Source organism: Ooceraea biroi, chromosome 10, assembly GCF_003672135.1.
Source record: "Ooceraea biroi isolate clonal line C1 chromosome 10, Obir_v5.4, whole genome shotgun sequence".
Classification (NCBI taxonomy): domain Eukaryota; kingdom Metazoa; phylum Arthropoda; class Insecta; order Hymenoptera; family Formicidae; genus Ooceraea; species Ooceraea biroi.
In genome coordinates this window covers 4,853,887-4,881,845 of record NC_039515.1, presented here as the reverse complement: position 1 = coordinate 4,881,845, position 27,959 = coordinate 4,853,887, and the positions used below count along the sequence as shown (strand labels likewise).

The 27,959-nt window shown below is 40.6% G+C and overlaps 1 protein-coding gene across 9 annotated transcripts; it reads right to left on the bottom strand.

Moving 5' to 3' along the window:
- Positions 1 to 1,187: 1,187 nt before the first annotated feature.
- LOC105278216 (proton-coupled amino acid transporter 1) lies at positions 1,188 to 27,323 on the bottom strand. Of its 9 annotated transcripts, none has more exons than XM_020031304.2 (12): positions 24,912 to 25,093; positions 23,857 to 24,229; positions 12,303 to 12,391; positions 10,057 to 10,176; positions 7,181 to 7,331; positions 6,780 to 6,907; positions 6,470 to 6,554; positions 5,817 to 6,089; positions 5,405 to 5,583; positions 3,783 to 3,815; positions 3,398 to 3,570; positions 1,188 to 3,099 (listed from the first exon to the last, which is right to left on the bottom strand). In XM_020031304.2, the coding sequence occupies exons 3-12, from the start codon at positions 12,386 to 12,388 to the stop codon at positions 2,858 to 2,860; spliced, it is 1,470 nt and encodes a 489-aa protein (XP_019886863.2). In that variant the 5' UTR covers positions 12,389 to 12,391; positions 23,857 to 24,229; positions 24,912 to 25,093; the 3' UTR covers positions 1,188 to 2,857. The 9 variants fall into 9 exon arrangements, with proteins under 9 accessions (XP_019886863.2, XP_026829127.1, XP_019886862.2 ...); XM_026973326.1 differs by having other exon boundaries at positions 23,857 to 24,224; positions 24,912 to 25,089; XM_020031303.2 differs by lacking the exons at positions 23,857 to 24,229; positions 24,912 to 25,093 and adding an exon at positions 26,889 to 27,323.
- Positions 27,324 to 27,959: the final 636 nt, after the last annotated feature.

The window sequence follows — 27,959 nt, the reverse complement described above, 5'->3', positions numbered from 1 at the left end:
TTATGACCTTGATCCGCTTAGCCGTTATTGAGATCTGATAATTTATTGACGATGCGCGCAACTAGTTACTTCGCGCATGCACATGGCGCGAGACAGTGTCTTGATTTCAAAACAAGTCGCATCTCTTTGCGAACTATCTTTGCCTGCAGCTTGACATTCCGCAACGACAGTTGCTTCGCAAGAAAAACATCCTCTCGCGACAACAATGCGTTCAACTGCGTCTTCTGCATCCTGCTTGCAGCCTGAAAGCGTTCATCTCGTCTCTCCTGCTGCTCGAGCCTCACTCTCGTCGAAGAGTCGCTCCCGCCCTCCGTTAATCGCCGTAATCTGACGTTTCAAATGATTGAATTTGAATGACAATACAGAGTTGCGCGAAAATTCATGGTAAGTTATAATGAATTATTGTATAATATTAGTGTATAATATTATCATGCATTACGTTATATTATATTATTATATATTATCATTATCAAATGTATATGGCTATATAATATTGATTATAATATATGGTACTATAACTATAATAAATTTAATAAGTGCCCGCTGGAGATACTTCTGGTGCATGTAGCTTCAAAAGTACATTTCGTCCTCCTTCTGCTTGTCACACGCGACTTGAGCGTACTCTCGGAGAACGTGTGTCTGATTTTCAGCTACTAACAAACGTAGCGCAACAATTAGTTGCATTACACGGCGTTACTACTGCGTTGTTAAATGAACAACTCGCACTTTGCGAGTATAGCACCGATAATTTCCTCTAAAACGCGATAGTCCGGGAGCAGTCGGTTCTGATACGGTTTTGTTTTCATTTCTGATTACATTGATTGAATTATGATGCTTACGAGTGAGCGAAGCGGGTGTCAAATTTGATCTCGTTATTTTGCGCGAGAATTACTTTTATAGCACTTGAGTGCTATGGCTTAATTGGAGGTCGCTCTGACATGCGATAAACAACTCTCTTCAGTACTGCTTTGCTGTCAAAAACAGCTCAAAATACGTCGATACAAAATTGTTCTGAAATGTTACGTTATTGTTTCTAACATTATTCAAGATTGACACAAGTTTTGAAGCAAGTTTCACAGAGGAGCAATTAGATAGAAAAAAAGAGAGAGAAAGAGAGAGATAAAGAAAAGTCTGCAAGTCTGCAAGATCATTCGAAATATGGAAACACATGGTACATGAATAGACAATTCGTCGTGCCACATGTTTATTCTCTTTCTCATCCAGCAGTCTCGCCGTTGAAACGGAGAGACACCTTACACACGCCGCAGTCAAATATATTAAGGAAGGGAAATATACGCGCGTTTTAATATTACAAGCTTCCCTGAGTGGGCTTTGTACTCGGTAATACCGGCGCGACAACGTCGTGCCGCTCAACGTCGCACTGATCATCACAACGTCTTAACGTTATTACGAGTATTTCCTTTGCTTCGGCTCCGGTTAATACTACTTGGAGGTGTGCATTGCTCGATTTTCTGATTGATCCAGATGTTTTTCGAAACTCGTCAGATTGGAGAACGGGACGATCTGATGCGAAAAGTTCATTCACGGACGAATTAATCGGTGAGATTTGTGGGATTCGCGAGGAAATCTCTTCGCGAGTCTCCCAGCGTGAAGGGAATGATCCGCATCGCACAGTTGGATGTGTCAAGGTCTCGAAATTGTCAATACACGGTTAATGATCTGTTTTGATTTCAAGATGCCGTATTTTGCTACTTATTATGTGCTCCGCGTCGTTAGCCGCTGTACGGAAATATATAAAAATTATTTTCTCTTGATAGTTAAGTTAATGAACTCGTTAGCCTACGATACAATGTATAATACAATTCAAAATCGTTCGGTCCGTTGCGTTCCGCATATTTTGCCTCTTAAAGTAAGTATTGGTCGCACGCTTGGAGATAGCTTCGTCGATACGTGGATTTTATAAAGCCACTTCTCTGTTTTTTCAACTTGGCTTTGACACAGTCAATGAAAATGGAGGTAAGCAACGGAGTCCGATCAATCGATAAAACTACTTCCGAGACACGCGTAATAAATATAACAATTACGCCGTGGTTACAATAATCGATTACAACTACGAACGAAGTCGTATCGAATAGCTTCGTTATATGTTTTCGTTATGGATTATTTCAGTTTACGATTATCGCAAGGAAAGAAATTTACAAATTTTTGGTACTTGTGGCCCGCAACTTCCGTTGCAGCAACGTACAGATCGTATCGAATTTGTTAAGCTACAATTTTTTTGAGTTGAGGTTCTTCTGCTTTTATAGAAATTTTAGTGTACAGATATCGTTTTTTAACTGATTATCATTGTGTTGATTACTGAATATTATATAACTAACTAATTTGCCAACCAATCAACATTTATCAAAAATACGCTTTTATTTCTCTGCGTCGCTGCTGTGACAGCTGCCGTGTACAAAAAGGAGTTAATGCACTTTGTCTCTTTTTTTTATTACTATGCTGTTTACGTCACGCGAACCGCGCTCCTCGTCGTGATTAAATGAATGTGCTAGGACCTGCGAACAACGCGGGACTTAAAAGACGTGTGTTGCTCAAATGGCCGCTAGCAATACCGATTCAATACGAGTAACGATCACTGGCATCCACAACCTGCGTTAAATCTATCGTATCAGCTACGGTCCTATTGGTATCACACATAAATTATTATCGTAATTACAGGAGGAGACTAATGTCGATCGGCGACGGACGCGCGACCGATGTCTACGAGCATGCAAATTCCGCAAGCGCGAATTTTTCCGATTCGCGCGGAAATACACCGTTGATGTGTCATGGTCCGTGGAAGTCGCACGCGCGATCTTCGCAAGAGAGAGGTCGAGGATGGTCATCGTGGTAGTCTTCACTTGCTGAACGCCTTGATGATCGACGTGATGCTCTCGTAGGTCCCGGTGGCGAAACCCAACACCCCGATTAGCACTATCGTCACATCCTTTGCGATCGTGAAGAAGCCAAGACCAGTGTTGTTCCAGCAGACGACCATCTCGATGATCGGTGGAAACACAAGAGCGAGCGCGGTGCTGCTAACTGCACCGACCAGGGATATGAAGAGACCCAATTGCGGAATCGCCTCTGCCATAACAACTGAAAGCAAATTTAATATAAATCATCTACAAGTTATATGTATAATATAAATCATGTACAATCTACAAGTTCGAAATTAAAGTTATCTGTAAAATCGTTAATTTATCAATTGTATTTTATTGTGCAAATACGTGCAATCGGATTAGAATGATTATATTTATTCAATGCTTTAAAATATAGGAATTCTTAATTTGAAAAATAAAAATTCAATAAAAAATCTTTTTTTTAATGAAAATCTCAAAATTCTTTAGATAAGTTATGGATTATATAATATATAAAATTCTCTTATAATACTTACACGTAACAAGGCACATGACTGACCGGAAGATGATTTCTGTAAACACCGGCCACTTGAAGGGGCCGAACTGCTGAACGATGGCAGGCCACATTATCGCGATTGGGACGTAAAACTGCAACGCGTACGTGAGCAGTATGCTCAAGGAGATAGCGATCTTGATGCATTGCGGCAAGCTACGTAAAACATTTGGTTCGTTAGTAAAGCAGAAGTAATAATTGTATAACTTTCTCATACCAAAAAAGAGGCTACAGGCGTTTCATTCTACGATTAATTAAATAAAACATGCACGCGAGCGGGTGAAAGCATGCATAAAGCACATGCTACTTCACAAGTTCTCGCGAAACCACTTATTCGACACAGCAGATTTTGAAAAACGTGTAAAAACCTTGATTGACTGTAGATGATTTTCCCGTCCACCCTTGGAATATAAAGAGAACAATATGTTACAAAATACACTTGAGCTTGTCCGACAATCTAAACACTAATGTGCCAATCGTTCTCGAATAATTAAATGATACATCTACTTATACACTTAATTTTTGATATAATCATTTATTAAATTAGAAAAGTTCATCGACAAGATAATAATTATATTTAACGTTGACTGCCAAGAATATGTATATTACATGTTTTTCCCCTCTAAGCCATGTGAAACTTTCACAAATGAGACTAGAATATATTAGGTCATTAACTAGGAAATCCGGGTTTAGATGGTTATACAACTCACTGCAGCGATGTTTCGAAGAATTGTTTTTTTAGTTTTTAAAAATTGCCTGTATTCACTCTTAAAAAAGCCGTGTTAAATCAAATCGAAATCATTGTTGCCTCTTTTCCATGACGCTGATTGGTTATCTCGATTGGCATTGTGCGTTATGTTCAGTTTAGATTACCGTCGCGCGACTGTCTTCGCGTGGAGGATAACAATTTGGTAGAGTGTGATCATTGTGCATATAATAAATAATAGATGAATATTATTATTTGAAAACATTATTAATATTGAAAAATAAAATAGCGCGCGCGTGGCGCGCGCCTGTGTTGTACTGGTAACAATTAATATAAATATCCCAGAACTTCTCGGAAAAAGAAAAAATTTTAATGGCTAGAACTTTTTCATTTCTGAATTTGCGGTATTTTCAATAGCAGACAACTCTAGGCAATATAAATAATAATGATATCAACAACTCAGAACTACCCGGATAAAGAAAAAATTTCTACGGGCTAGAACTTTTTCATTTCCGAGTTTACGGTATTTTCAATAGCAGAGAACTCTAGGCAATATAAAAAATAATGATTTCAACAACTCAGAACTTCTCGGAAAAGAAAAAAATTTCTAACGGATAGAACTTTTTCATTTCTGAATTTACGGTATTTTCAATAGCAGAGAACTCTAGGCAATATAAAAAATAATGATTTCAACAACTCAGAACTGCTCGGAAAAGAAAAAATTTCTACGGGCTAGAACTTTTTCATTTCAGGATTTTCAATCGTCGAAAACTCTTCGCAATATGCCAAATCCACTCTTAAAAAAGCCGTGTTAAATGTCTTCGCGTGGAGTTTAACAATTTGGTAGAGTGTGATAATTGTGCACATAATAAATAATAGATGAATATTATTATTCGAAAACATTATTAACATTGAAAAATAAAATAGCGCGCGCCTGTGTTGTACTAGTTACTATAAAATTAATATACGACAAGCTATTTTATGCTGTCGTAAGTATGTGTTTATTTAATTCATCGCCATCTAGACGCGATTCAATTACCTGGTTAATGATCTAATATATTACTAAAAATAAAATTTATAGCTTTCAATCGCTGTTATAAAATTTATGTTACCCGCATTTTTCAAGTTTGTTTAAGCGTTGTTATATAAATCTGACATTCACAAGAGTCACAGAAAAGACAAATAGGCCTCCTTCCTTTCTTCCTCATTGTCCACGGCAGTCAACGTTTTAACATAACTTATTATATAATTCGCGAATTCCGTTTACGTCGATTTGATACTTACACTTCTGATGAATCAAGATTAAGCGTGACGGAACCGGCGACTGCATCACCGTACTTCAAGTAGGACAGGAAGCCTATCGCGACGAACATCATGCCGACTATCACCATACCAACGTTGAGAACGCCTAGCGGCTTGTTGAAGTTGTTCGGGTTCTTCATCTCGTTCTTGAGTGGCAGTACCTGCACATTAACGTCGATTAGAAACGCACACTCTAGCATTCCTGATGTCCTAATAATGTTTTAAAATAAAATAACATTTTGTCTGAATTTTGTCCGAGATAAAGTAAAATTTTCGCACGCGTATGGCTTTATTTCAATGTTCACCATAAATCATGGGTATCAGAAATCCGTCAGTAACGGTGACGTCATCATCGTGTTCTTCTCTGTCGAGACGACGAGCTTCTGTTACTCACCAGAGTAATACCCTCGAAGGAATATATCACAGTGCCGAAGAATAGCGGTAAGTTGTTCCAGTCGGCGACGTATCGTCTCTCGCTTATGGACGGCAAGTCGAAGCTCATAATATACATGGTGGCGATGTAACCCGCCATCATCAGGAAGTTTGCTATTGAAGACACCGGCACCAAGTACTTGAGATTCCTGATCCAGGTACTGAGCATTATAGGGATCAACACCACGGCCATGTGCTGATGAACTTCCATCACGATCCCATGCACATCCAATACCTGTCGAAGATCAAATTGTCATTGTAATTGAATTATGACTTTTATGATAAATCATTAAATCATTAATATAATTGAATATCAATAAAATTCTTGCATTTCAAGAACATCTGAGTTTTCTTTCTTGTTTATTACTGAGTGTAAAAACTCAAATTAAAATATATAGTAAGATACATTTTCATCAGAGATGTATTATTTTCTACAGAATTAACTTAGTATAGTATAATAAGTAAATTATCGCGGATTTTATCTGCATAAGCAATTCTTTGACAATCTTTACGACTTTCTACGATTAATAGTTGGACGTACGACAAGTAAGTGCCAAAAATGCCAAAGCGTTATGATCAGAAGAGATAAAGTACAGCCACTGGGAGATGTCTCACCTGCTTCATGTTCGTGGAAATGAAAACGAAATATACGCAGCAGAATCCGAGTTGCGTGATACACAAAAACACATTAACCAACTTTCTGCAACAAAACCACGAGAGAGCAACATAAATGCGCGGCGCGCCAACATGTGCAGAATTATAAAGAATAATTCAAAGATGTGTTCAAAAGAAGGTAAACTGAAAAAAAGAGGCACTTCAGCGAGTGACGAGGTGAATCGAGGAGTGTGCGTGTAAGTGGCGGTTGTGTGTGTTCCTCGTTATTCCGTGCACTCTGTGTAATTCCGTTCTTTCGCTCATTACGCACCTCATGAAAATCGAGTATTTACGAAGTCTAAGGGGTCCAGTAGCGAAACACATCTCCACTGTTCCAGCGAATCCACTCGTGTTGGTGCTATCGCCAACGCGACGCGTCACCTCCTCGTTGCATTTAATCTGCAGCAAAAATGATTTGGAAATTTAGTTCAAATTAAATTAATATTGAAATAAAAATTACATTGATTACCGGAAGTATCTTATTGATAACGTTATTGAAGTTGGATTTTTTTACAACAACATTATTACCTTTGTTTCATTGTGTAATTAATATAATTAATATAACACATTCTTCCAACAAAGAATTATCATTCCCAATTTTTCTGATAGAAAAGAAGATATTGTTTTCAATTTTATTTATATAACAGGCCCTCGTTAATTAATCACACATACCAGGATATGTTGAGCGTGTACGCAGATGACACCAAGAAAGATCGTGAGCGGTGGTGCCAGCAGCAACCCGGCGTTCTTAAAAGCGTCACCCAACGCGAAGATGCCCGAACCGACGTTACCCTTGAACAGATGCATCATGGTTTCCAGGTACCTGCAGTTGTCCAAGTGTCCATTAGTGCGATCGACCTATTCTCCACTCGAGGCGTGAGACAAAGTTTCCGACAAATTTGCCGGCAAATAACGCGTCGGTGCACACATGTGTGCGTATGCGTGTGTGTATCCGTATGTATTTTTGATACAATACAAGTTAAAGCGAATCGTCAGGGCGTGAATCGGAAGTCTAGCCGCCTACCAAGATTACAGTTATGAATCAAAAACGTGAATATGAACGTTCGGCATGCGAGTGCCGAGTGTGCCAAGCAGAGATCGCGTAAACCGCGCTCCCAACAAACCGGGAAACGGACCGGAACTTTGGAGCCGCGCCAATCACTGGCTTCGTTTAATTCCTCGCACAGGTTTGTTAAACCTGTCTGTTCGCCTGGTCGTTTGTTAATTCGCCTGTTGTACATTATCCAACTGTGTCGAGTGATTTGGACCGCCACGCGATTGCCATTTGAATCGGACGTCGTCGGCGCGTCGGGAGAACGATCGTTCGCAGCTTACCGAACCGCAGATTACGATACAGTTCTAACAATTCGACGGCAATTTTCATTAACGTGTCATTAAAAATATCTCGCGGAATACCAAGGCTGCAACATCGCGAGTCACCGCAGATTTGCGCAACGCCGATCGCTCATTTAAATCGGGGTCAAGCGTTGCGAGATGCAGCACCCTTTCGTCGTGGTCCCTGCAAATTTTCTCAGTAAACAAATCCCTGAGTCTTCCTCGGATAAATTGCAGATTGCCCCGATCTGGATTTAAAGGATTACGTCGGTCGGAAAGACCACGTTCACGCGATTCCAATAGCGGCAGGGTGACAAATGAGTTAAATATGGCGATTACGCGAATCGATGCGTACTTATGCCAAAGTATTTATTAGGAGTGTGATTTAGTTTTGAGGGTTTTGCAACAGATGGCTGTAGTGTCAGTTTGTTCCAATAGCTGTTTCCGATAACTGTTCTTTCTTACAGTGTTGACATTATCCATCACATTTAGTAGCATTATAGCAATAACAGTCGTGTTTATATCATCGTAAAAATGCAACTTCCGAAACAGCATTTTCGACATGCGTTGCTTTTGTTTTTTAATCAAAAGAAAACTGCGGCTGACGGTTATAGAATTCTTGTGGAAACTTATGGTGATTCTGTCCCATCAATTAAGACGCGTGAATACTGGTTTACACGCTTTAAAAGTCGTGATACTGATGTGAAGGACAAAGAACGCTCGGGACAACCAAGAAAGCTTGAAAATGCAGATTTGCAAGCATTATTGCACGAAAATCCAACACAATCCACTTCAGAACTTGCCAGAGCATTAAATGTTGATCGTACAACAGTTACCAAACATTTACATGAAATGGGAAAAATTCAGAAAGAAGGAAAATGGGTTCGACATGAATTATCGGAAAGTGCCATTGCGAACCGGTTGAACATTTGCATTTCGTTGATCGCCAGGCAAAAAAAGAAGAGTCCTTTGTCTCGGATTGTTACTGGGGATGAAAAGTGGATCTGTTTTGATAATCCGAAACGCAGAAAATCATGGGTGGATTCAGGCGAACCATCAACATCCACCCCGAGACGCAATATTCACGGTTCAAAAGTAATGCTCCGTATTTGGTGGGATAGTGTACTATGAGCTGTTAAATCCGCACGAGACTGTCACGGCTGATCGTTATCGACACCAATTGTACAAGTTGAAGGAAGCATTGGACCAAAAACGACCACCAATTGCGAGTAAACAACGGAAAGTGATTCTTCTTCGTGACAACGCTCGACCTCACGTTGCGTTATCAGTGAAAGAAACACCATTAGAGCCTGAATGGGAAGTCTTACCGCACCCCGCGTATTCTCCGGACACTGCTCCATGCGATTATTATTTGTTCCGGTAGATGCAACACGCTTTAGAGGATACACACTTTCATAATTTTGAAGAAGTGCGAAAATTCGTCGACGAATGGATCAACTGAAAAGAAGAGTGATTTTATCGTGGTGGAATCCATCTCTTGCCAGAAAGATGGGAAAAAGTTATAGAAAAGGAAGGAAAATATTTTGATTAAGGTATTAATTCATTATCATATTTAAATACATGCGTTTTTGAGCAAAAAAAACCCTCAAAACTAAATCACACCCCTAATACTTTGGATACCCTCCTCTTCCTGTCCTCGTGTTTCCTTCTCTCTCGTTCTCTGTTTCTCATTTATCCGCAATATAAATTAAGACAAATTTCATGCGACGACTTGGCCATACCGATGCACTTACGTGCGAGATTATTTTTGCGCGATTGCCATCAAAAGAATGCGGTACGTCTTCAGCGAACTTCTTCTTCAACAATAAGTGATTCTTTTCCCGGAAACAGGTAGTTATGGCTCGCGCGGAGATACGGTAATTTTTCAACGTGATCACTGATTTGATTGGGATATCGCGATGACACAACAAAGTGGTCGCTTCCATGTCGCGAGATCACAACGCATGTTGCAATTGTCTGTCATTTGGCCGGCGTGTATCTTTTATTGTCAGATTCGTTCGCTTCTCCGAACAAATTACTCTCTCGCTTCGATCGGCTGCGTATCGTTCTCATCGTTCGCACGCGGTGAGATGCTTTAATGATTAGATATTATGATCTCTGTCCATGCGACAGTTGCTGATATTTAACGTGGTTCATGAAATATCACGTGAAAAATAATATCCCGCTGTTTTACAAGGCGCTGGTAAACTTACGAGGTAGGATGGTGCACGGTGATGCCGTGCTCGTTGGTACCGTTCCTGTCGGCATCACCGCCCTTCTCGATCGCCAGGATAGGGTCCTTCGACTGAAAGGCTCCGTAGCTCCCGCCATTCCTGCCGAAACACACACAGTTGATATAATAAATGACAGAAAAAGCATCGAAACGTTCAATGTTATTCAGTGACATTTTTAATGACGCAGCGATAATTGCACACGTCTTCCGCGTCCTGGGAAACTCTTGTTTAAGACGACGGAAGCGCAATTACGTCTCGGCTGGGCACGCTTAATGATGACCCTGATATCTCTCGCGGCTTTCCACGTAAAGTAACGGTAATTGCCGGATACGTATGCGCGTGTGCCGCGATTTTCAAGCGAGATAATTGAATTTCCACAATTAACGTCGACGACGACGTGCGATTGCCGCGAATGGGGAGACTTGACACATTGAGTGCCTCGTGGGCTAATCGGTAAGTCACTTTGGACTTTCGCTTCCGTATTGGTAACTTCGTACACCGTTAAAAATTGTGCGTCCATATGTTAACATTTTCTTGTGTTGCCATGTTTTGATTACTACTTCAATGTAAAATTAACATACAACTGATATGTTATTATTTTTATAACAATTTTATATGTTACATTAATGTTAACTTCATAACTTAACATTTTGTGTATGTCTCTTAGAAATGGAATATTATTTGAAATGCTTTTAACACAATAATTTTAAACAATCAACATGTCACAAAGTCAGTTTAACATTCTAAAAGAAGTTAAAGTAAATCTTCAAATAATCATGAACTTTGACATATAAAATAATCAAATTTACTAAAATTAAATGTTTCTATCAAAAATAATTTAAGTTGAAATAATTACTATCATGTGTAATATAACAAAAAGTAAATGTTCATATTGTATGAACGAAAATGTTCTATCAACTTTTCTGATGAGTTATTGTAACTCTCTTCCATGTAGTTTTCAATTACTTTGTATGTTATTTTTACATCACACTTAAAGTTACAATAACAAAAATAAATGTAAAATATTGTGTTAATTACTTAACATTTCTAGTTTGTCAAGAAGTAACATATGACGAATGAGTTACTTTAACTTAAAATTTAGAGTGGACTCTCTGGGACATGCAAAAATGTTAAAATTAACATTTTATTTTTTACTGTGTATAAGAAGAAATATCATCATGAAATGTTCAATGATATCCATTAATAACATTAATATACATAATCATGTATAGTACAATTATCGTATCGTGGACCGTTGGTTCATGTGGCGTAGTGATATATTTTTAATTTGCCATTTTTCATTTCATATCTTTTAAACATATATGATGAATGCGATAATGAGCGTGGATCATCGATGATCCACGTGGTCTAAACAGAAATTGTCACGTGAAATTGGCGTGGCACTCAACGTGTTAAGGTAGCCACTTCCTCGACGAACATGGTCCTATCGGCGTGACGATCATGCCAATAGGACAATTCGCTGTTCTTGGCAAGGTTCTGAAATGATCGACACTTGAAATAGCACATTCGCGAACACAAGGCGCAGCTTTCCAACACTTATCCATCATTTTGCAGTACGTTTCTGTTTTCCATTTCATTTAGGATAAGCTAGACTGCGTTGCGTCTCTCAAGTTTGCAGGCATTCTTTTTGGCTGATATTTGTAAACCAAAGGCAATTGTGCGGAAAGAAGAGTTATCAACGAACTGATAAGAACCGGTACACGTGCCGACACGTCAAAACGCGTTACTTACAATTAGCCCGCTTATCAAACTGTGTAACGCCGCGCAGTTGTTTGATAGCCATCCTTAATCAGGCAATTCAATAAGTTATTAAGTTATTAGGCAGTCCCCCGGCGAGGTAATTAAACCACATGTCACGTTATGCAATTAATCAGAATTAAGAATTACGTACGATACACAGCCGCGATTACGTTGATCCACGCTCAATTACTGTCCGCCGTAACATCTCACGTTAATTAATTCCCAGATTGCATAATAAATGTCGCTTCTTGCGAAACTCATTGATTAACGTAACTGTATCATTTAGATTAGAAATTTTAATCAGCCAACGGCTGAAATGAGGACTAATTGGAAGAAATTATATGCTGTCACTGTAAAAGAGACTTTCAAAAGATCGTTTTCAAAGATGATTGCTCGCGATAAATTAACGTCGGCGCATTGGAAAATCTATTGAAGAAAGGATAATTTATGTCAAGTCTACTTACCCGAGCGCCTGCTTGAAAGTTGTCTCATCGTCGTGGATGGAATTGTTCTTCGACGGTATCATGGACGGATTACTGTTCAGCTCCATTTTCTGCAATTAAAAGAAGGCAATAAGAATGCGCTACCAATTTACCGCAGCCGAAATATACATAGCACTATATGTATATACATATACAATTATACATCTGAATTTCTTGGATCGAAGTAGAAGGGACCAAAGTGTGTCCAAAATTTGATGCCAACATGCTTAATTATTGTACTTCGGAAACTTCAATAGACACAATAGACCAATAATAGACTGATGGATGTTGGTTGTTTTCCTTTCGAGACACGTATTGCGAAAGGACATATGCGTTCATATCTCAGGATAAAATTATTTTTGTAACGTTTACTATACTAATTTGGTATTCATGAAGATATCAAGAATAGCTTTTTCCTCGCATGATCGATTTAACTGATTAGCGTTAAAACAGGAAAAAAACAGCGAATCCTGAGTCGTGGAATATTCCCGCGAATGCGAACACATCGATATCGGCATTGATACCGATTGTACGATGATACGTGTAAGATCAAAGGTATGTATAGCATAAGAGCGCGCCTCTGTCGTGTCTGAAACGCGCGTTTTTCGTAACGAAGTCACCGATGAAAATTGTTGAGTTCAATCAACGTTCGAGCAAGACGTTAGGAAGAATATAGGATGAATGAAATACATATGCATGTATTACGCTTTAGGTCAGATCGGTGCCAAGTATGCGAAATGTCAACTGTCATCGATACGAGATATATCGTAGAGATGTATTTTTACGATCCGTCTTTCGTATTTTCTCATCGCCGTTGCTCTCCGTTGGTCGAACGTTCGCAGTGGACGGTAATATAACAGATCGGCGACGGGACACTTCTTTCTTTCTGTCTGTCTGTCTCTCGACTTGGCCGGTATTATTCCATTATTAACAACATATTGTCGTCTGCCAATTGAACGCACTTTGTACGTTGTCTTGCACGCGTAAGCCTCCTTATCGGCTTCTTAATTAATACGTGGCGTGCACGGCATTTAATCCCGTGACGAAGGTCAACGCGCACGTTAAAGAATTTACTGAAAATTTGCTGAATTCAATGATATTGAAAAATGCTGAAAGCGCGTCTAACGCAACGATTCCAACACGCTAACGTGATCGCGATCCCATATGTATCTCGCGACGATCTTGCTTTTCCCCTCGGGTGATCGTCAGCACGATCGATCGATCAAAGAGCGAACACAAATATTGGGTTGGCCAAAAAGTAATTGCGTTTTTTTCCAATAGATGGACATACATGTCTTGAAATGTAACTAACTTCATTCTAAACCGCAAATTCATTATGTAGGTTAACAACTCACAGTTCAAGCTTGTTTTAGAAAAAGAAAGTACGCGATTTCGTTAACAATTGTTTGTTTGCCGTCGATTTCAAAATGGAAAATCAAAAAGAACATTTTCGTCATATTTTGTTTTATTACTTCCGAAAAGGGAAAAACGCTGTGCAAGCTCATAAAAAGTTATGTCATGTATATGGCGAAGATGCTTTAAAACTGCGGCAGTGTCAAAATTCGTTTACTAAATTTCGATCTGCAGATTTTAATGTGAAAGATGCACCACGCTCAGGAAGGCCAATCGAAATTGATGATGACAAAATAAAGGCACTAATCGATTCCAATCGGCGTTTAACGACACGAGAGATTGCTGAGAATCTTAACATATCGAAATCGAGTGTTGAAAACCATTCAAAACGACTTGGATACATTAGTAAGCTCGATATTTGGGTACCACATGAGCTCAAAGAAATTCATCTCACTAAGCGTATTGACACCTGCGATTCTCTTTTGAAACGTGAGGAAAATGATCGATTTTTGAAACGCATGATAACAGGCGACGAAAAATGGATCGTCTACAACAACGTCAAACGAAAAAGATGGTGGAGCAAGCGTGATGAACCTGCTGAAAGCACTTGAAAAGCAGATATTCACCAAAGAAAGATTATGCTGTCAGTCTGGTGGGACTTTAAAGGTATTGTGTATTTTGAGCTGCTTGCGAGGAATCAAACCATTAATTCAGACGTATACTGTCGTCAACTGGATAAATTAAATGATGCCATCAAACAGAAACGTCGAGAATTGGTGAATCGCAAAGGTGTTGCGTTTCACCATGATAACGCTAGACCACGTACAAGTTTGGTCACTCGGGAAAAATTGTTGCAGCTTGGATGGGATGTGTTACCATGATGTTACCACATCCACCATATTCGCCAGACCTGGCACCATCAGATTACCATTTGTTTCGTTCTTTGCAAAACGCCTTGAATGGTAAAACCTTTACTGCTGATGAGGATATGAAATCGTTCTTGGAATAGTTTTTTGCTGAAAAAGATAAGAACTTTTTTGAGCGCGGAATCATGAAGTTGCCTGAAAAATGGCAAAAGATAATCAAACAAAATGGACAATATATTGTTTAATAAAGTTTTTGTTTCCCATGAAAAATTCGCCTTTTATTTATATTAAAAAAAACGCAATTACTTTTTGGCCAACCCAATAATTCAATCAATCCCGCAGACCAAAGATCATACGCATTTATAATACATACTTGATAATTACAACGTACGTCAACGCAAATTACGCGATTATGAGCCGACATCTTCTTCATCGTCCGCACGCCGCGAGTTCCCAGGCTGATCTGCGTGTTTACCATGAATTTCCATCGGCTTTTTTTTCACCGGTACGATAAGAAGGCGTGTAGAATTTTCCTAGCCGAGCGTAGGAAAATTTTCGGCGTGATAAGCACGTGGCGCGGGCATTTCCTGCTATCTAATCTTCGTTGCATGGTAAATGTCCTGCGTGCCGACCACGGCGTCGCGTCGTGGAGAGGATCGGACAAAGGGACCTGGCGGATGGAGGAGCACATGATACAATTATTCCGTTTCCCTTATGTCGTAATAAGAAGGGACGACCTTACGCGTTAATTGACATGACGCGGAAGGCGCCGGTAATCGCCGTTGGTTTCCTGCGCCACTTACTTTTAATGACGCGCAAACGAGTCCTAATCGAGGTAACCAGCGGATTAAAGGCGGGATCCGAGTCTAAGTAGATCGGCTCAAGTAAATCAGCCCGATGTAAATCGCGCGGCGCGTTTCGGCGCCGCTTTGACACCGGCGCGTGTGAAACGCGCTGTAATGGGCTATTTGCGGCGTGCGTCGCACGCGGATGCGGCATCTTTAAATACAGCATCCGCGCCACGGACCGGATAATTACACGTAAAGTGGCGCGACGGGAGACATTAAAACGTGAGACACTCGGCGGAAGACGAGTGGAAAAGTGGAGGCGCTTCCTCGAGCGAGTGAATCGAGCGCGAAAACGAGAATCAGCCGCGCGATTAGCTCACTCAGCTTTATTGCGTCGACCGTGATATCCCGTAACGGTGGAAACTCGCGAATGCCGTCGATACCGCTTGCCATGTACTAGCTGCTTACGTAAGAAACACTGCTCGGAACGTCCAGCCGATCGCACGACCACGTGACGTAGATCTGTAATAAAAGCAGCGCGTAAAATGACGCGGAATGTGGAAAAACGCGTCCGTCTGCGTCTGATAACGCAATCTATTGTTGCTCTACGGGTCGGTAGATCGTGAACCGTGGACCCTTAACCGGATTCCAGCGCCTCGGCGAGATAACACGGCTGAGCATCCGGTCGCCGCGCTTTCCACTGCTCCAAAAATTGGAGATTACACGAGCGGAAGCCGGAGAACGGGATTTCGGGGTCCGAGTGAGAAACCAGACGAACCAGAAGAATTTGCGCGACGCACAAACGGATCCGCGATCCGGGCGCAGGGTGCAAAACGAGAATGCGAACCAAGACCAGGGCAGCCCGCGTCTGCAAGGCTGCGAGCGCGATTTGATACACGCGACTGCAAACATCACGATCAGACAAAACCTCGCCGGAAAATCTTTGCAAGCAACGTCTATTTCAGTGTATATGTATATGTTGTTGCAAAAAATAATTCTCTCTCTCTCTCTCTTTTACATGTACTATGTGTTACATTTAATATTGAATTGAGCGAAAAGTCTGTGCGGATCTTTTTAGCAAAATTCAAAGCTTTATATTAAAAATTAATTTTGAACCAAATATGCATCACTTTTCTTTCGATGACTTGCCGCCATCTCTCAGCTAGCTGCATTATATCACTCTGATTAAATACTTGATTTTTATCGGCGAAGAACTGGTCCAGATGATTTTTGAGGTCCTCCAAAAAAAAGAAACTAAACTTAAGGATGTTCCATAGCGACCGGAATAAGTAGAAATCAGATGATGCAAGGACAAAATACGGTGGATTATCCCAAGACATCCCAACTAACAAGTAACACTACCCAAGTGTCACACGCCGATTTTGATAAGCTTTGAATATGTTGTTGTCTAGGTCAAAATATGAGATACATATTTTTTTATATCGGCCCGTTTTGCCATTAAGGGGGTGAAACACCCTCTTGAAAAAAATCGGGTTTTATATTTCTTAGCGAATACCGTCGAAACAATAAAACATATAAGAAAAAGTTTCAAGTAAAAGTTTTATGGATTCTAATGTACTTTATAACAGTGCAATCAGATTTATAAGAAATGTTAGTATATATGCAATTATAGAGAAAAAAAACAAACAAATTTAGAAATATTGATAAAAATAAAAAAAGTAAAATTTTCTTGTCAGCTCTACGTTGACCATTTCTGGGTCCGGCAGAGGGCGAGAACCTGACTTATTTTGTTAATTAAAAGTAACCCGCCGACTTCATTGTTATCTCTGTGCGAAAAAACTGTTGCCAGGAGTAACTAGCGTATTAAATACGAGAATACGGACGGGGCGCGTATGTAGCGATATAGAGGTACTTTTAGCTTATTTTTGAAAAATACGTTTTCAGAATATGACCTTATCATATATGGTTGAATTGTCGTTAAATATGCTTGAAGTTTTGCTGAAAGATAAATTTTAAAATTTTCAAAAATTGTGGAGAGGGAAAGGAATTTTGAAAAATATGACATTTTCGAAAAATCTGATTGCACTGTTATAAAGTACATTAGAATCCATAAAACTTTTACTTGAAACTTTTTCTTATATGTTTTATTGTTTCGACGGTATTCGCTAAGAAATATAAAACCCGATTTTTTTCAAGAGGGTGTTTCACCCCCTTAATGGCAAAACGGGCCGATATAAAAAAATATGTATCTCATATTTTGACCTAGACAACAACATATTCAAAGCTTATCAAAATCGGCGTGTGACACTTGGGTAGTGTTACTTGTAAGTTGCAATAATTTTCGCTAGGTCTGCAAAGAAACGTGTGACGTCATCGTGTTGGACAACATAACACCCTTTTTATTGACCAATTCTGGATGCTTCTCGTCGATTGCTGCCCTTAATTGGTCCAACTGAGAATATTGTTTGTCCGAACTGATTATTTGGTAGGAGCGCATAATGATGGATGAGTCCCTTCTAATCTCACCAGATGCAGAGCGTGACCTCCTTCACATGCAGATCGGCCTGTGGTATAGTTAATAGTGGTTCACCTCGCTTGCTGCACGACCACTACATTATTGTAAACGATCTGCTTCTCATCGTCCATTACCAGTCTTTTCAAAAATATGTTATTTTCATTTCACTTCAGCAGCGAATCATAGATGAAAATGCGATCTATTAAATTTTTTCAGTCAACTAATGCAGCAATCAAACATCTAACTTCAATCTCAGCTTTTGTGTGCGATCGGAAAGTTGATTGGTCAATGTTGAGTTTCCCTGCGATTTTCCGGATGGTAATTTACTAGTCCACATTGATTAAAGTCATGATTCACATTAATTAAAATCGACATTCATAAGGACTGGCTGACCAGAACGAGGAGCGTCTTCTAGATTTAATCTCCTGCACGAAATTTCGCAAATCATTTCTAGTATATTCGTTAACATACCTGTTCGTACACGGTGCATATCTTTTGTTTATAATAATTTGTCTCGTAGCTTTACCTTTACAGTAGTAAAAAAGCATTATGCATCGGAAAAACACGTTATCTTCTTGCATTTTCACTGCTGTTAAAAGAGCTCTTTAATCATCCAATCATTTTGCTCAATAAATATATGCTAAAGTGTTACTTTCTTGAGCATACAAATACTTGACAGATTATACTGAAATTAGTGCATATTTGGTCGAAATGAACAACATTTATTGGAAAATCGGCACAGATTTTCCAGTCAATCCAATAGTTTACAAGTACCGTTCCACTGTTGATATCACAAATTTCTTGCACACTCATGGCTGATTCACCAGTGTAGATCTACTGACTTTCGATTGCACTAGCAAAGTTGCAGCGTGCGGGCTCCGCGATTTCGAAGCGCGCGCGAGGAACGTGACGAGGAAAAACAAAACGCGATTTCTCTGAAGTTAATAAATACTTTGTCTGTCCTCCTCTCGGAATCGCGGCTGCGTAATTCAACTGTGCACTATATGTTAAAGCCGTTTATCCATCGTTATATGTTAAAGACGGTTATCCGTCGTTACTTCCGTTTAATTCGATGTAGAGATCAATGCGAGTACAGCGAGTAACGACGGGCACGGCACTGCGCTCACCCGTTGAGCGACTGAAAAGCGATTAAATCGTAAACCGTGATAATGTGCGATGTTTATATTATCATTTTTTTATATCGTGTCCGATTAGATAAGCCCGCGATGAGGAGAGTTTTAACAGATTTTGCATGTGTATTTTATGTACGATCGATCGAGATACTATCGATTACGCTAAGGTGTGCGGGCCAAGCGAATTACATAGATAATTTTTGACAAGCGAGAAATATCGAGAGAAAACGACGCGCCAGTGTGTCAAGAGGGAACGATGATCTCAATAATGCGATAAGACACGCGGCATGATAATCACAAAAAATTGTTTTTTACGAGCCAATCGCATAATCATGCGACAAACACGCACTTAGTTAATTAGTGTCGACTCAACGTCGTAATTCCCGAAATTTGTCGGAAATTTTTCAACATGCTCACGCGTATTACAGATCGATCAAAGCGAGGCAACAAAGTAACGTCATCAAATCAAGAATTCTCTAAGATAACTCGATGTATCTACGGTATAATCTACGAAATCACAATAATAAATCTTTATCATTACCTGCTGCAATTAACAGCCATTGTTGCGCTTTTATACAGGGTGATTCAGACCATCCGTACAGCCCTTTTATTTCGGAAATAGAACATTTTAGAGAAAAATGTTTCAGACAAAAGTTGTATGGCTTCGAGGGGGACATAAGATGGTATCATTGGTTTGACCTTGAAGAGTTACTTGATGGTCACATGAAGGTCATATTCAATTTCTTAAATAGAACCTACTATTTCTCATTACATATTCTTGTAGCTTATCTCGAGAGCTTTCCAAAACACTATAATAAAATATTTTTTCATTGAGTACTTTTCGAGTTATGAGGCTCCAAAGCAGTACTTTGCAGTACTTTGACATAAAGTACAAAATATGTTGTATGTTGTTATGTCATGGTGTCAAGTAAATCCTTAGGTATTATTTTAAGGTCAAATTACCTTTTCACTCATATCTCTGTAGTTATGCATGTTTAAAAATTCGGATCATCCTACTTTTAGCGTATAAGCCATAAATTAAATATTCAACAATGATTCAAGGTACTCGGAATAATTTTGTGATGCGGAACGCTGTGAAATTCGCATCGACAGAGACAGTCACAGAATGAAACTCACGATCATGCTTGCGAGTGCTCCAGGACCCACGATCCAGGTGGACGATGACAGAGATGCGCCAAGACCTCGCACGAAACGGAGTCACGCCGTCAGGCTTCTCGCTCGAGGAGGAAGCACAGACCACCGCTCGGACTCGCCGCGAATCCGTTTTTTGGCAGTGTAATAATACCGCCGGCGACGGTACCCCCGAAATAGAAGCCTTCATCGGCGCCCCTTTGGTCACGTGCATCTTTATCAGCCACGAGCCGCGATTGCGTCGGAGCACCGATAGCGCTGGACGCTCCCGTTTTTGCCAGAAGAGAGAGAATTCTCTCCCTGACAAGGAAAGGTTTTTAGGTGTTACACTCGGATTTCAAAAATTTTTTGCATGCAGGTAGGGAGGTCCCCAAATAGAAGGAAAATTATTAAAGTAGCGGCCCAAATGCATATTTGCGCGCTATGTGCGCAATTTTCGATGTTAGGTTAATTACTCAAAAATGCTATTTCCAATCGAATTCTTTACATTTTTTATTTCACCTAATGCACAACGCTTTAAAAAGAAATCAAAACCAAAATTAAAACTGAAAGAATTAAAAACCTCCCTTGACCAGATCTTTTATGTCCTCGTTATGGATTCTGATCAAATCTATTTAAAGTCGCATACAATAAATCACGCAGAAAGAGCAAACTACGATTTGCGCAATGTACAATTATTCCAAATTGTGTGCATTGGCAGTTGCAGTAAAAAATTAAAAAAGTTACGATGCAAATACCATTTTTGAGCAATGGACCTTTTATACGCACTGTGCTCGCGCGGCACGAGATTACATTAGACGCTCGTATTTTCTAAACACACACACACAAAATTATTCAAAGCAATATAAATGTGCATTAGGTGAAATAAAAAATGTAAAGAATTCGATTGGAAATAGCATTTTTGAGTAATTAACCTAACATCGAAAATTGCGCACGTAGCGCGCAAATATGCATTTGGGCCGCTACTTTTATTGTTTTCTTCTATTTGGGGACCTCCCTACCTGCATGCAAAAAATTTTTGAAATCCGAGTGTAACACCTAAAAACCTTCCCTTGTGAGACGAGGCGAGGAGGTCGAGGAAGGAATTCTTTCCTCGAGGGTTCCTTCCTCGGGGGTAGGCGGGGAGGTCGAGGAGAGGATTCCGTACCTTCTGATGACAAGGGTCTGGCGCAGTTGGTCGGAGGTCGCCTAGGACGCCGCGCTGACGAAGCTGCGACACTCGCGTGCCGCAATTAGCAATCGCGCTCCTATTCGGGCCGTGAACCAACGCGCGCGATTAGATAATGATTTAGAGCGGCGGATGAAAACACCGCAACGAGAAACCGTCGGGAGATACGGGCGCTTGGAGAACTTTTAAAAACGCGACGAGACAGATTGGACGTTCAGCGAAAATGTTATCAGCGTAACTCGATAGCGCGACTAGAAAGAAATGATGGAGATAATTTGAGATGAAGCTCACAGGGAGATGCATTGTCTTCACGAAGTTGCGTCAAAGGTGCCTCTTCGTCAGAGATGACAAATGTTGCTTTTGTATTCCGGCGTCTAATGTTTCAGAGATAATGCTCCGGTTCCGGATGCAGGCTGTTGTGTGGGTAAAACAATTGGTGAAAGAATCAACAATACCACACGATGATCACGACAGACAGACCGTCATCGTGCGATAAGGCAACGTCATCGCGTGATAAGTCAGCGTCCGGTGTTCCGCTAACTTCGTCTTTGCTAATCAACCGTGCGGCTTTATTGCATATGCATATAAAAAGGCGAGATTCGTGTCTCTTATCGTGCTTTATAAAGATAACTATTGTATAAAAATGAAGATTAGATAAAGTCAGGTGCTTGGGAAGCTAGTTCGCGTAACGATGCATCGCGACGAGGACTGTACGCGGCGAATCGCGCATTGAATTTCGCATTAGATCGCTCGATCGTCGTGGATTTTCATGATTTCCTGTGAATTCGAATGCGAGGCGATTGCGGCCGTCGCTGGAAATCGCCGTACTCGCTATCCTTGAAGCACGCTATCGGGAAAATCACTTTTTCCACGTCCGCGAAGGTGCACCGAAGCATAATGAGCAGCGCGATGCATAATTGTATCACGTGAAGTGCACATGGTATCGCGAGACTTGCAGGCGCGCTTGTTGAAGCACATTCAAACTTCAGAAGAACCGAGAAATGTAATTGCTTGTAAGATTCGATGTAGCTTTTATATTGATTGAACCGAGTCTGCGAGCGGTCGTATTTCGATGCTAGGCCTAGAATCATCCTCGTCATCGTCGTCGTCGTCGTGTTGTGTGAGCACTTGCCAGAAAAGCGTGACTGCCGACGAAGTTGAAAACAATGTGCAATCTTGGCGGAAAGAATCGTCAGAGATAAATGGCGCGAAACGCACTCGTGGGGTTGGCCGAAGGCAATTTATCTGCGTGCGAATGGCGCGACAAATATTGTCAGAAAAAACAAGGTTTTCCTGACTCGCCGCCGCACGAGCGCTCCGAAACTATGCATATTTCCGATTAACAGCTGAGTCCTTCGAGCTGAGATAAATTACCACATGTCTGCGTCCAGGTGCTCTCAACTGTCAAACTCAAGCTCTCAGATACGTTAGTCGTAAATACGTTAACACATTAACGTGATTCAAGGTACAATAAATAAAAAATTGTAAAAACTGATTAGACGTATCGCATAATATGAGAAAGTGGTGATTAAGCGAGCGCAGAATCTTTATTAATAATTAATATAGATAAATTAATAATTAATTTAGATAAAACAATGATACTGATTATAATTATTAATTATTTGATACTGATCAAAATGCGAAGTTTTCTGTATACGACTACCAATGTTAGATTGATAGAACGGACTATATCGACATTAAACTCTTGTTTATGCAATATAATTTTATTTAAATGCTTAAGGTAACAGATAATTGCACGAATAAAATTTAAGATAACGCGCATAAACGAACCTAATCATTGATAAAATCGTGCGCGAATCGGTCATCTCCATCGAATTATTATCGCAACGATTAAAATCTCTCATATTTGCGAGCGCGAATTGCAAATTACTGAAAAAATTGTTTGACCTATTCGCATTTTATTTCGCATTTATTCGACATTTTGAACCGCATTATTTGGAGGTACATCTATATTGAAAAATTTTCCAAAGCACGAAAGGCGCGTTCGTCAAACTGTAACAATTCAAGTGTTACGTTCGACGTTGCCTGTCGATGCTATCGCAATTATCGTAAATTTGCATTCGCTTGTTGGCCATGAACGCGAGTTGTTGGTTAAAAGAGCTCGCTTGAATTGTTGCATTTTGATGAATTGCGCGTGTTCTGGGATCGTGTAATATTTTCCAATGCAAATAGTACAGTTAAAAATACTGAATAAATGCACGAATGAGTTAAACAATTCGGAATCTTGCATCGGTAGAACTTTCAACGGAGAATGAAGCGTCTCGAACCCCGTCTCGATCGACCTGTTGCAAAGAAACCTTGAAATCACGTTATCCTCACGCGCGATCACTTTTCGCAATCGGCAGTCTCCCAGATCGCTTTCCCGACGAGAGGCCTCTCTCGATTCGCGCAACTTCAACGAACTGCAAACCGCGTAAATGTTTATTATAAATAGTTCCAAACATATCCTAAAATACGCGAAGTCAACGCGACAAGTCGACAACAATCAACAACAACAGCGATGACGGACCGGTTCCGATCGCGTGAAACGTCGCTAGAAAACACAGCGAGGTGTCGGAAATTCGGGATCGGTGACGTACCTTCCTTCGACTCGACCGGTTTGCACAATCGTTCAGCTATATCCGGAGAATGGGACGTGGATACCGGTAACCCATGGATGTGGATATGGTCGATCGTCGTCGTTCCTGCGGGCACGTGCAACGTTCGGCTGCTTAAGCGCGACTGAAACGGTGTCGGCGAGCCCGAAGAGTACTCGGCGCAACACCCATTCGAAGGCTGTCTACTTCCTTCTGGCTACTACGCTTGCTGCTTGTTGCTCTGCTGCTGTTGGGACGCCGTTCCGTGTGTCCCTTTATTCTTGGCACCGGGGCAGAGACCGTATCGGTTTCGTCACCGCGGCGCGCGCCCCGAAAATCAACCTCAATCCCAGGAAAGGAGCTGGTACAAGCTTCCCTTAAACATTCCCAATTTCATACCTCGGCTATTTGCGTGGGTTCATGGGTGACAGCACTCTGACGTCATCGTGTCCCCGCGCGGCTTATAAAGGAGAAGAAGTTGGAATAATAAAAGGAGAAAAGAATGAAATAATAAAAGAGAAAAGAAGACAATACTGCAGAAGGACGATCGAATAATCGGCTGAATGCAGCAATTCAAAATTCGCCAGGCTGAAGAAACAAATTATAATAATATATTAAACATATAGAAAAGAAAACTCGCTGAAAAGTGGTGAACGATTTGGTAAAAAACGATTCAGACATCGGCTGTTACAAAGTTGCACGGAGAATGATTCAGCCTTAAGGACTCGAGAACTCTTGATTGGAGAGGAAGGGGAAAAGAGTGTTGAGAAAAGGACCCGCGGATTTAATAGCTTGCGGCAACCGGACGAGCTGAAAAAGTCTGGCAGCGGTCTGAAGAACGATAATAATCGAGCGAATTAACGGTTGCATGAAAGCGCAATACGAGCGTCGCGCCGCGTGTGATTGCAATACACTTTCTCCTGATCAAAGATTAAAGAGTCCGGATCCCGCGTGGATATTGTCATTCATTTCGTGCCCGGAGCAAGTACAAAGGGGCGTTTAACGCGTGCGACCGCAACGCCGACACCGGCTGACGTAACGGCGCAAAGTCAACGTACCTTGTCGTTCTCGCAGTAGCGAAATAGTTGCACCAAATTAAAAGATAACGATCCTTCAAGATCCCTCGATGAATCACCAGGAAACCGGAGAATAAATATAAAGCTTCCCGACCTCGTCCGTTGCTTTGGCAAGTCCGTTGCTCGCGACTAGAGGCTGTTGGACCTGCTGACTCGTTCGCTATATAAACGCTATATATACAGGGTGTTTCCTAAGTAAGTAGACAAACTTAAGGAGGATATTCCTTGGCTTATTTTAAGAAGAAAAGGTCATATAAACGTATGTCCTAAACTGCTTTGTTTTCCAAAAAAAGTACATCACTGTTTTCGTTCACTTTTCGTTTATTATACAACAGTTTGTGTTATTGCAAATGAAACAAATGAAAAACAATAGTAACCAAAAAGAAAATAGTAACTAAAAAGAAAAATAATAACATCACGGTAACTGCTGAAAATGTCCACCTGCAGCCATGATACTGCAGTGCTGTACTTTTTTTGGAAAACAAAGCAGTTTAGGACATACGTTTATATGACCTTTTCTTCTTAAAATAAGCCAAGGAATATCCTCCTTAAGTTTGTCTACTTATTTAGGAAACACCCTGTATATATATATATATATATTGATTGACAGTCGAAACGTAAACGTCTCGTGTTCGACCGAGGATGCTACGAGACCGTTCAAAATAACAGGCAATCCGACCTCGCTATTGACGCGCGTCCTCGACACTGGCGCGTGGGTTTCCGCGCGCATTGCTTCATTTCGAAAGTAAGAGTGCATTCGCGGTATCAAGGCCGCGAACGAATTGTGCACAAACCGCAAAAGCAAAGCGATAAGGAGAGAAACCAATGCCAAAGAGGTGCGATAATTAGCGAGATAAGAAACATCTTTGTGCCGTTAAAGCGTTCGCGCGTATGAAATTTGCGGGCTTCGCGATTCGCCTCTAAAGAAGGCAGACGGTGCGTGCGCCACGCACCAGAAACGGAAACGAGGTCGTGCGTATGATTTTGCAGACGTGGGTTGACCTTAAACGTGTCCAGCCGTGAACGAGTGCGTAACGTACCTGTGCGCGCGAACGTGCGCTGGATTCTGAAAGGACGAAGGGTCCTCCGCGAGTTCTTTGCGCAAAAATTCCTTCTTGTTCTTGAAACGAGGACATCCTAACAACTAATCGTGATAAAGATTGCTTCACCTGATGGAGAACGCGGGAAACGTTTTTTTTAATAATTTATTAATAATTAATAATTTTATTATGAAAGTGTTCTTCGCACGAGATGAAGATGAAGAATATGTAGAATATATAAGAATATATCCGAGATACAATCTGTTGTAGGTGGAGCGGTACAACCGCCGCATCACGTGAATGTTCATGCGAGTAAATAAATGAAACTTCCTTTTTCGGCGACGCACTCGCGTGATCACGACCGTCTTGTTTCTCGTTGCGAAATCCTTGCGGATCCCGGCGAAACACGAGATACCGCCGAGATCGTCGCGGTTTAATAATCACGAGGCTTTGCGGAATTGCCGTCATAAATCAGCCTCATCGGTTTCATCAATTAAAGTAATGCCGCCGCACGATTAGTGAATTTGCACTATGCCCGCTTATCAGCCGCTGGCGGCTCTTCTTCGGGGTGCTGCGTAGAATACGCGAAATCTCTTTTCGCGACCGTGAATTTCGCCTTGAAGGGCTGACGCGCGGAGTCCTCGCGCCACTCGACGAGTGATGCGATAGCGAGCAAATATCTCGATCGCTACGTGAGCTGCACATATTTTTCTACGTTCGTTTTCGTGATCATCAGAGATTCGCCGACACGCTTATCAGATAAAATTCGAGCGACAAACACGAGCCGCTCTCTCGAGTTTTTATCGATCGCATGCGTTTTCACACGAGACCCAGCGTGAACATTCGACGCCCGAAATGCGCCAGCGCGATTACACTTTGAATATGACAATTCTGAAAACAAATAAACTGATTAGATTACCGGCACGATGGAATTCGCTGTCGTGGTGTCGCGGCGGTTGATCAACATTTTCAGCAAGCTCAAAAGAGAATCGTGCAACGAACGGCGACTGGTGCACTGTACTATTTTAATAGAACAAACGCTACGGCGGTCGGCAGTGGTCAGAATTTATCACATGCTTATTTGTTAGACTGTAACCGGTACGCGATAAGCGATGCCAACCGGTCTAGTTCACGCACAGACGGCAAGCATATAAAATTTTCCGCTGGAATGACGCATAACCCGCCGAGGTACTTTCGATAAGACAATACAAAAACACTCTTAAGGCCTAATAAAGTAAACTCTGGAAACCACATCTGACTGTTTACCGCTAGTCCCGCTACACCCACAGAAAAGATTTCTGAACTTAATGCTATTACTCTTTAATCTATCATAAAATAAGATCGCTATAGCGACAATCATATTTATTATTGAAAAGAAGCATATTTTAATCTTGAATAGAAAATTCGAAAATCTAGATTCGAATAATCTTGATGCTATCTCATTAATTTTCTCAGAAGGATTTAGATACAAATTTGTAGCAAGTTCAAAATATTCTTGATTTAAGAATATTGTCAGATCTAAAAGACATCTTATTCTATTCTTCTAAGAGAATTTGTAGAATCTGCACAAAACGGCCAATATTTATGTGTTGCAATCGAAAATCGGGAAAGTGTTTCTGTTATTTACAATGAATAAGTGCAATACTCCACAAGAAATATTAAAAGATATGCAAATGTCTTATCTCGAATCTTATTTCTCAAGTATATTGTATATACTTACTTACATTTCCATATCTTTTAATATTTCTTGTAGAGTATTGCACTTATTCATTGTAAATAACAGAAACACTTTCCCGATTTTCGATTGCAACACATAAATATTGGCCGTTTTATCGGAATAAAGGACGCAGAAGCGCCGAGTCGACGAGCGACTGTGAGAAAATGATGCGTCGACATCGACAAAGCCTACTATAAAGTGGCGCTAATATCGAATTATTCTACATACAAGAATATATAGCATAAATTTGTACATGTTACTCTTGTCTGAAGA

Excerpts from the sequence above, each read along its gene's own strand:
- LOC105278216 (XM_020031300.2), bottom strand. The coding sequence starts at position 15,017 with ATGGTAAACACGCAGATCAGCCTGGGAACTCGCGGCGTGCGGACGATG. Across the intron at positions 10,177-12,302 it reads ACTTTCAAGCAGGCGCTCGG|GAATGGCGGGAGCTACGGAG; the intron begins GTAAGTAGACTT and ends GTGTTTCGGCAG. Across the intron at positions 3,100-3,397 it reads AGTCATGTGCCTTGTTACGT|TTGTTATGGCAGAGGCGATT; the intron begins GTAAGTATTATA and ends ATTTGCTTTCAG.